The sequence below is a fragment of the Engraulis encrasicolus genome, chromosome 5, assembly GCF_034702125.1.
Source record: "Engraulis encrasicolus isolate BLACKSEA-1 chromosome 5, IST_EnEncr_1.0, whole genome shotgun sequence".
Classification (NCBI taxonomy): Eukaryota; Metazoa; Chordata; class Actinopteri; order Clupeiformes; family Engraulidae; genus Engraulis; species Engraulis encrasicolus.
Window position 1 is genome coordinate 48,716,222 of NC_085861.1, and position 10,000 is coordinate 48,726,221.

The 10,000-nt window shown below is 43.6% G+C and overlaps 1 protein-coding gene across 1 annotated transcript in view; it reads right to left on the bottom strand.

The window, feature by feature from the left end:
- Positions 1–6,656: 6,656 nt before the first annotated feature.
- The window catches only part of LOC134449825 (protein enabled homolog), a 12,722-nt gene continuing 9,378 nt past the window's right edge, over positions 6,657–10,000 (bottom strand). The window contains exons 3-4 of the mRNA XM_063199932.1: positions 7,553–7,567; positions 6,657–6,815 (exon numbers count right to left, since the gene is read on the bottom strand). Coding sequence (XP_063056002.1) covers positions 6,657–6,815; positions 7,553–7,567 — 174 coding nt within the window. The remainder of the gene's footprint in view (positions 6,816–7,552; positions 7,568–10,000) is intronic.

The window sequence follows — 10,000 nt, forward strand, 5'->3', positions numbered from 1 at the left end:
TGTTTGTTTTTTTCCTGTTGCGTTATAAATTAAGCGATGTATATGATGATATATATAGATACGATGAATATGTAGCCTGTTTCATTCTCACCCAGAAATGAAAAAAAACATGGGATAACCATCAGAGAGAGAGAGAGAGGGAGAGAGAGAGAGAGAGGGAGAGAGAGAGAGAGAGAGGGAGAGAGAGAGGGGCAGAGAGAGAGGGGGAGAGGTGTGAGAGACAAATTGCGATATGGCAGGACTAGGGCTGATGTTTCTGAAGTTGCTGCTTTATCCTGCTCTGGTCATGTATCCCGTGGTGTGTCAAGTCAAGTCAAGTCAAAGTTTATTTGTAATGCAAGTTGAAAACAACAAAAGCAGCTGACCAAAGTGCTAACAGGAAGACCTATGTAAAATCACTTAAAAAAACATGGAGCAACACAGACTAAAGACTAAAGACTTGAAGACACCCATAGAACACACACAAAAAACCACAAGCATTAGTACAAGATACGGTGTAGCTGAAATAATACACTAAGAGAAGTCAATATCAATAAAAATAGTTCTGTCAGATCCACTCTAGTCAAAAATGAGACGGGAAACAGAGATATATTTCAGAAGCTTTATTTCTGAATGCATACATTTGTGTTTGGGGGTACAGCTCTGTTCGGAGGAAGTTCCCCGGCTTCTCCATGAGCTCCATGGAAGCCAATACAGGGAACAGCAGCATCCTCAGGTGGAGTGCCTTCCATTTAACTGGAAAGGCGAAACACCCCCTAGAAAAGAGCAAGGAACAACAACAACACAACATTATTTGGCAATGATTAGTCAGGTGGAGCAGGGGAGGTGGTGGGAGCAATACAAGCAGCAAAAAGCAATGACAGGAAAACAAATTTGGTAGTTTAAATTAGAGATGCACCGGATCCTGATTTTTAGGATGCTGCCGGATACCGGATCCACTGCTTAAGGTCCTGCCAGATTCGGAACCGGATACCGGATCCTACGAAAGGGTTGAAACACATAGCCTACTCGCACACGTGGGCCCTTTTTATTACGTTGGCTCAAACAATTTTTTAGACTCATTGGCTTACTGCCACACTGCCTGCAACGTCCACTTCCAAAGGGCTGCAAAGGGCGCATCTCTAGTTTAAATAAAGCGCACCAATGGTCAGCATCCAATTGCGAGCTGCAGCTGATTAACCAAAAGCGCAGCTGATTAGTGGAGAGTTGTATGGGTTGGGTCAGCGTCAGCCAATAGGCAAAAGGGCGCGTTGACTACGCCATCTTCCAGAACTAACGCAGGTTGCTCGATATATCTAAATAAACTAATGAAATACCAGAGACCACAAAATAAATAACAAGGGTAAACGAGGTGGGTTAAAACAATAAATAAGTCCATAAGGCCCAGATGAGATTAAAAGACAAGAGCTGGGATCAAGGAGAAATAAAAGTCTGGGCATAAAAAATGGGTTGTGGGTGTGTCCTAAGAGCAAGCTTAAGACTCTGGCCCAGCTGAGAAGGCGTCCCAAATGAACTGGATGGGTGAGGAGGCAACAGACTCCAAAGGTCTCTGTTGTACGCACACACGCACACATGCACACACACCCTTGTACCCTCTTTTCCCGAACAAATTCTCTCTTTCTCTCTTTCTCTCTCTCTCTCTCTCTCTCTCTCTCTCTCTCTCTCTCTCTCTCTCTCTCTCTCTCTCTCTCGCTCTCATGTTGTCAAGATGTTGTTTTCAGTGTCCTCTTCTGTCTCCTTTAAGAATAAAGAACAAACAGAAAGAGAGAAAAATTAAACAGAAGAGAAGTTTGAAAGAAATGGGAGCCGAAGTCCCATAATTTGCACACAATTTTACAAACATGAAAAAAAAAACACGCCCCCAAATACAGATAGCACTACTAGATCTTCGGTATAACACTCTCTGCAGGTAAGTGTTTGTCTTCACTAAGACTTGTGAATAGAAAATATATAAATATAATATCTGTGTGGTGTAGGAATTAGTGTTTTTTTTACTGGGGGCTAAACAACCAGACTAATCTGTAAACAGAACAGGTGCGGCAGTCTTCTCTACCTGGGGCCTAATTTGTGTTTTGGTGATTGCAGAGGAGTCACCCTGCTTCCCTTAGAGGACCTAGTGGACTGGCTATCTGTCTGAAAAGGACTATTATTATTTTACTTGTTTTTTATGTATTTCCATTTCGATTTATCTTTCTTCTTCCCATCACAGTCACTCACGACCAACTTCTCTGCACAGGCCATTATTTCCTGTATTACACTGACCTGCGACAAAAAAACATTTTGTTGTGTGACAATGAACTCCTCCTGTGTCTTGTCTCTGCCTTATAAATGAGCGATGGCCTCCTCTCCTCTGTGTATGCTGGGCGAGAGACAGAGATGAGTCACAGTGTGCATAGCTCTGAAAAGGAAAGCTAGCAGACGAGGCTATTAGGAACGCTCATCTGAGCAAGTAAGAGCTTAGCAAACGTATGCTATACTTTCTTCATTTTTTTTTTTTTGGGGGGGGGGCTTTTATGCTTTATTTGTGAGAGGACAGTGACTGAGAGGGGTGGGGGAGACTAGGCCACGGCAGGGCCCTATGCTTACTTTCTGATCACATGGTTGATCATAAAACACATACAAATTAACTCATTTGAAACAATAGATTAAGGTAGATTATCTTTTTGTAATTCTTTGTGGTTGTGTCTTCATAATTAAATACGATAAAAGAAAACAAAGCCATTTGGTAGAAAACAAAATAAACCAACAAAACAGACTCAATTCAGTATCATCTTTAATCAAAAAAGGTACCTTTCTAAAGAGCACCCTTGTAAAGGAGTCTAAGGAGGAGCCAGAATGACCAGGCACCGATCATTTGGCCAAGCCAATACCATTTATGGAAAGGAAACAGGACTGTGCAATGAGCAACTGTTTTATGACTGCTGGGTTAGAAGAAAGGAAATGTTGCACTGGGACACTAAAAAGCCTTGACTGCATGTACCGCTGTATACATTGCAGTCCCTCCAGTTTTTCGCGATTCAGCGATCGCGTGGATTCATGCAAATTCAATGATATTCCGCATAATTTCACGATGCCACGTAATTCCTGTAAAGCCGCATTTTTCCCGCAAAATTTCCCTTTTGTCCCTGCTGTGAGGATGTGAATTCCCCTCTTCACCGCTCCGTTTGTGAATGCGCATGGACAGCATTGGCAACAGCAAGCGCATAAAGTGACTCTCTCTCTCTCTCTCTCTCTCTCTCTCTCTCTCTCTCTCTCTCTCTCTCTCTCTCTCTCTCTCTCTCTCTCTCTCTCTCTCTCTCTGGGGTGCGCAAACGGAGCACTCGCATTCGTTGACACACACACATAGACGCACACGCATAGCATACAATACTGATTCTGGACTTGAGCATGGCTAAAATGAACTTTGTTGTGTCGGGTTTTGTTGGAGGGAAGGTTTGGAACTTAAGGGGGAAAAGTTTGGACGGTTTGGACGCCATTAACCACGAGGTTATTTCATATAGCGCATTTCATGTTCCACACACTTTGCCGTTAAAACAGTCTCTCCATAACATCCACAACATCTAGCAAGGCGCCTGCTAGCATGTTCCACTACCCAACGCACCACAGTTTCCCTGCCAGTCCACTCATTCACTCAGCACAAACTTTCAGCATCAGTCCACTGCACACACCAGCTCCGCCTCCATCCATCTACAGCGAAAGCGCTTCCGCTGGGAGAGCGCATCTTTTCTGTCATATTCAACTGTCAATCAAACCCTCATGCAGTTTGCGATCGATATTGTTTGTTATTTTTGCCATTTAGTTCTTTCTTTGTATTTTTGGGTATTATGACATAGGCCTATCATTGGTGGGGGTGTAAAGTAGGCTATATGTATTTTGGCCAGTTTTAATTCTGTAAATCCCAGAAAGGGGCGCAAAATCTTTGCAAAAAATTAGAAAATGCCGCCACAAAATCAGACATTTTGACCGCAAAAATCACAAAATCCCAGCGCAAAATCCTGGAGGGACTGACATTGACATATACACGGAGGTGGCCTACTGTACTGTATTTATGATGTCACTACACACCTTAATTTCCAATTGAATTAATAACCTACATGATATCTGCTTTAAGCGGCGTAGGCCTACACACACAAAGCTAGCATTTCGCTTGCTCGCCTACTCGCCACTCTTTCATGGAACGTTCGCTGAAAGTTCCCGCGGCTTTAACTGCCAATGGACAACTGAGAAGTACCGAACTCTGCATTCCAATTGGTTACTCGCTTACTCGCCTCGCTCGAAGATAAAATATTTTCAACTCGGAATCCGCCCACATCGCATCGCTTGTACAGTACTCGCCTACTCTCCTGCGAGTCTCGCTGGGACACATTGACATTCTATTGAGTTCATTCGCTGAGCGAGTAACTAACAGCGACGTGTGTGTACGGCCCTTTACTCTCTACACCTGTCTATAAATTCCAGCTCATCACTTGTGACCGATATGTCACTGCTACTGTTAAACTTGAAGTGTTACATGCACCTCAGATGATGAGAGGAGCAACTGACTGCTACCCATGGGAGGTCGTACAGGGCAATTGCCTGGGGCTGCACCGAGGAGGGGGCCGCACCATTGCGAAACCCCGCCCCCAAATTACATCACGAAAATCACTATAAACATGTTAAATAGTTATAACATTAACAATCATTTAACAGGTGTTATTTCTACACTATTACCACATTGTTGTAAGAATAACGGTAACACTTCATTTTTCTTGATACATCTATTAGCACTAATACATACAATGTTAATGCTAAGGCCTACTAGGTCCTTACTAAGGTTAAATAAATCCCTTATTGTGCATGAACAAAACATTTGCAAATACATGCCTAACAAATGTTTGATTTTGCTTTGTACATGCCTTACAAGTTACTTATACAGGGACATTGTATGTATTAGTGCTAATATCCCTAAAATAAAGTGTTACCATAATAGCATTAAGTGGGTGTTGTCAGTTATTAGAAGTATTTTTTTGGTGTTTTCTCCCAACGAAGGCAGGGCCTTTGGAGGGGCTATTGCCCAGAGCGCAACTTATTGTAGGACCGCCACTGCTGCCCCCGTTCGCTTCATTAGTAGCTCTCGCCTCACCTGCAGAGCAGCACCCTAAGGAACTCTCAGATGCTCCATATTTCATTTCCTCCTGAAAACCACACACCGAAAGCAACCCCAAAACACAATTTCCAGCAATGTCTCACATCTACAAAAACACCCTACTAATTAAAACTGGTCCAGACATAACAACATCTGCGATGTCATGTCACACCACACACACATATCCCACAGTCATCTCTGGGGTCCTTAAAACCATTCAGGGAGGTAGAGGAGGCTGAGGCGGAGGCTGAGGCTGAACACAGCTCCCCCGGGAGTCTCACTCAAGGTCAAACGGCATCGCAAACCATCACATTAACCGCACAGCGCTTGGCAACAGCAAACCACACACGCGGCTGGGCTCCCAGGGACGAAATAATCAATAACATTCAAGGGAAACCACATCGGTACATTTTTTAAAATGTGTACTTTTAGTTACAGGGAGGGAGGGAGGTGGGTGGGCAGGCATTTTATAAGCGAATCTGCCTCTCTCTCTGACCTTGGGGGTGGTGGTTTTATTTAGCACGTCTTGCATGCATTTCATGTCTTCGTGCTTCCTTCTTTCAGAACAGATATTTGGTATGTGTACCTATCAGGTATGGAAATTAGCTTTGTAAAAATTCAATCATTTGCCAAACTGCCAAATAAGGTCTGAACTCACAAACTCTACATAAATTTGTGTCTAAAACCCATATTCATGTTTCACCAGCATTTAGCTGGTGCTGTAACGAATGTCCATCTCTGGTAGCCACCATCCCATACCGGTAGGATGAAAACGGATGGTATTTCGCACCCTCATCCATGGCTAAATTCCCCTTAAAGGGACAGTTTGGTGAATTTCAACATGCAGTTGTATTGCTCTCGCTACCCTTGACTTGTCAGTACCCAGTGATGCCACATTTTTCGGCTCAGCCCTTTCCAAGATATGAGCAATTCTAATGGGGGCAGCGTTTGTTTACATTTTTAAAAAATGAAACATAGGCCAACTCCAAATATTTTGCCAAAGGGTACTGCTGTTTGCTAGTTGTCTGCTGATGTTTTATAACCTTTTGGATGTTTTTGGGAATACATAAAAATGTTTTTTTGAAATGTAAACAAAGAGCTGCCCCCATTACAATGACCAGGATCTCGGAAACGGCTGAAGAAGAAGAAAAAAAAATCTCAGGTACTGACAAGTCCAGGGTAGTGTGAGCATTACAACTGCATGTTGAAATTGACCAAACTGTCCCTTTAACCCGTTAAGAAATGGCATTATACATTTGAATGGCATTGACCAAGTTGTAGTGAAGGCCCTCTGTTATGTCACAGTATGTGCAGTATGATGGTAGTTAGATTTTGAATGACTAATATTACAGGGTTCCACTGTTGGAAGGGCATGCATTATGGGGCTGCCAAAAGCATAACCTTGTAGCTTGTATCTAAAAATAGCTTTAATTTGCTTTTCATAAAGGTATGAGCCAAGTGTAATGTAGTGTAGTAATCTAAATTGATATAAAGTGATTGGAGCGTTTGCCAACCTTTTAAAAAGCTGAGTTTAGCTTTGGTGGATCTTGTCGGTATTTCTCAAGGCAAACCCCATCACCTGCTGGTAGGACCCAGTGTCTGGCACATCAGAAACCGGCCCATCGGTATCTCCCGTAGGCCGGATCAGGTAAGACAGCACCAGAGGAGGCTTGGACGGGGTGTTGAGGGCCTGAATATGGAAATTGGGCAAATTTAGGAAAAAGAAAAACCCCAAAAAACATGAGTATGTGTGTAATCAGTATGAACAGCATGTGCAGTAAAAACTTAAAGCTAAAACTAAACATAATCACACACACTCAGACATGTAAAAACACACATTAAGCATGTGAGCAGATTTATAAAACTGGATGAACATATCTTTCCACAAACATTGATAAAGGATGAAGACATTTTCTGTGGCCGGAACTTGAGCATGTAACACGAACAGATTCATAACACACACACATATGCACACACATGCACGCACACACGCAGGCACGCAGGCATGCAGGCACGCCTCTCTTCCTCTAGAGGTTGAACATTAAATATTTCCCCCAACTTCAGTTCATAGGGGGTGTTGATTCCCCTCAGGTACCCTTCTCCCTTATCTCTCTTCATCGCTCTCTCTCTTCATCGCTCTCTCTCTCTCTCTCTCTCTCTCTCTCTCTCTCTCTCTCTCTCTCTCTCTCTCTCTCTCTCTCTCTCTCCTGTGTGCTCTTCCTCTGTTCTCCACCCATCCCATCCCATCTATCCAGCCCCCTCCCCCAGCCAGCCGAGAGAGACCTGTTCCCTGCCCTGCCCCCCTCTAGTACTGCCCCGGGACAGCCAAGAGAGGAGGACCCCCCTGCACCCCCTATAATGGACCAGACAAAGGACATCATTTGTAGGCCAAGTCTTTTCTCAGCTCCTGTTCTCAGACCCCCATACTAAAACCAACAGAGCCTGCGGGGAGAAAAAAGAGAAGAGAACAGAGAGGAGAAAAAAGAGGAAGAAAAAAAAAGAAAAAAAGCTAAAAACTAAAGCTGTCTGTTTGGACTGGGGTTGGAAGGTCTGCCTGCCTCTCCGCCAGCCATCGATTTATCCTTCCCTCCAATTTATTTCTCCTGCTGGCCTTCGCAATCCATACGCCGTTCTGTGTGTGTGTGTGTGTGTGTGTGTGTGTGTGTGTGTGTGTGTGTGTGTGTGTGTGTGTGTGTGTGTGTGTGTGTGTGTGTGTGTGTGTGTGTGTGTGTTTACGCGTATGTGGGTGTGTGCATGTGAGTGTGTGTGTGTGTGTGTGTGTGTGTTTACGCGTATGTGGGTGTGTGCATGTGAGTGTGTCTACGCGTATGTAGGTGTGTGCATGTGAGTGTGTGTGTATCCATATGCCCCTGCCTCCTGGGAGGGGCCCGGGGAGAGACGCCATCTCTGCCGGCCGACAGCCCGCTAACGCAGGCCCCCCAACACCAATAAACCTCCAGTTATGACACACCAGTGACGTGTGTGTGTGTGTGTGTGTGTGTGTGTGTGTGTGTGTGTGTGTGTGTGTGTGTGTGTGTGTGTGTGTGTGTGTAGTGGTGGGAGGGTATCTCTCTCCCTCCCTGTGTGTGTGTGTGTGTGTGTGTGTGTGTGTGTGTGTGTGTGTGTGTGTGTGTGTGTGTGTGTGTGTGTGTGTGTGTGTGTGTGTGTGCGTGTGCTTGTGCGTGTGTGTGCTGAATGACATTGAAGCCTCTCCTCTGGATTTTGTTAACAGGAAATATCAGGAGGCTTCTGACTGCGTACAGAAAATATTTCACATAAACATTTCATTGATTACAAATTGCATAGGCAATATAGGCTTCCAATTTGAATTGAAGTGAACGCATCATCAAGCATCAACATTTCACATAAATGAAAACTACCTATTGTAGTGATGCCAATAAAATCCTAAAAAGTTATACAAAACTGGCAAAATCTCTGCCATTAAATATTTTGTGACAAGGGAATCATGCAAAGTACACTGTGACAATCACGCACCTTAAAATGATTAATGCAATGTACTGTTTGTGTATCCAGTATATTGACTCCACATTGTAATGTGCTGAGATTGTTTGTAGCCCCTTAATGCACGCCGTACCTCCTGTGGCACGCTGTAACAGACATTGAAAGTTAACTACTATAGTACTACACTACTATGACAGTGCACGGGGCCTTCAGTAATACATTACGACTTGGTCATTGCCATTCTGGTAACAGCTAATTTATAAGGCCGCATCTTAAGGGGTTAAATCTATTTTACATTAAATCTAGTAGAACATCTGTACCAAGACAAGATAAACTGTGTCAAATAAAAGAAAACAGGTTATACTGTATGCATAACAAAACAGTCATATTAGGGCATAGTAGAATAGAGTAGAGTAGCGTAGAGTAGAGTAGAATAGCGTAGAGTAGAGTAGAGTAGAGTAGAGTAGAGTAGAGTAGAGCAGAGCAGAGTAGAGCAGAGTAGAGTAGAGTAGAGTTGTTTTATGGGTACTCAGAGGGAAATTAAGGTGTCACACAGCTTACAAAAATACACATAATGCCCACATGGACATTTCAAGACACACATACAGTATATACAAAAGGCATTGCAGTGGAAGTCACACACAAGCAAACAAAACAAGCAATTATGAAAATGATTTCCTGAAAGTTGAGGTAGACCAAGAAGCAATGAGTGTTGACAGATACGTATGTGATATAGTAATGTGAACAAATAACAACATTCAACAAAGATCTTGGTGAGCTGCATGAAGATATTCAGCAAAAGTTGAAGTGATCAAAAAGCAGTTTATTACTTATAGTGTAGAATAATGAGGCGGTTGGAGATCTGTATGGCATTCTTTCACTCGACCACTTCGACCATGCGTTCCAAACATGTGCTCTAATTGGTACTCCAAAGAGCCTGGCTCACTGGCACATCAATACCCACAGCCCTAGTGATGGCCAATCCATCTCAAAGTCAGTCTGGTGAAGTGTGCCTTTCATTTGTGTTCAGAGCACTCCTGCGATAGGTAGCCAATGAATTATGAGCTTTTACCACAGTATGATTGAGGCAGGTTTAAACGCATTGATACATGCTCTATTTCAATACTACATTTTCCATCACTCTGTACTGTACGTATGTATACCATCAGAATGAGTGAATGCTTTTACAGTAACATTAAATTGTCTACTTTGCATTTGAGAGATGCCAGATTAGCCCATCTCAGTTAGAAGTCAGACTGACCAGGCGAAGCTCCTGTGAGGAGGGCCGCTGACAGCTTTGGCCAGGCTCAGGGCAAAGTAATCTGAAAGGGCCCCCCTACCCACTCATACAATGTGACGAAGACCCAATTCTGGGCCCTCTCTCTCCCTGGGCCCGGAACAACTGACACCTTT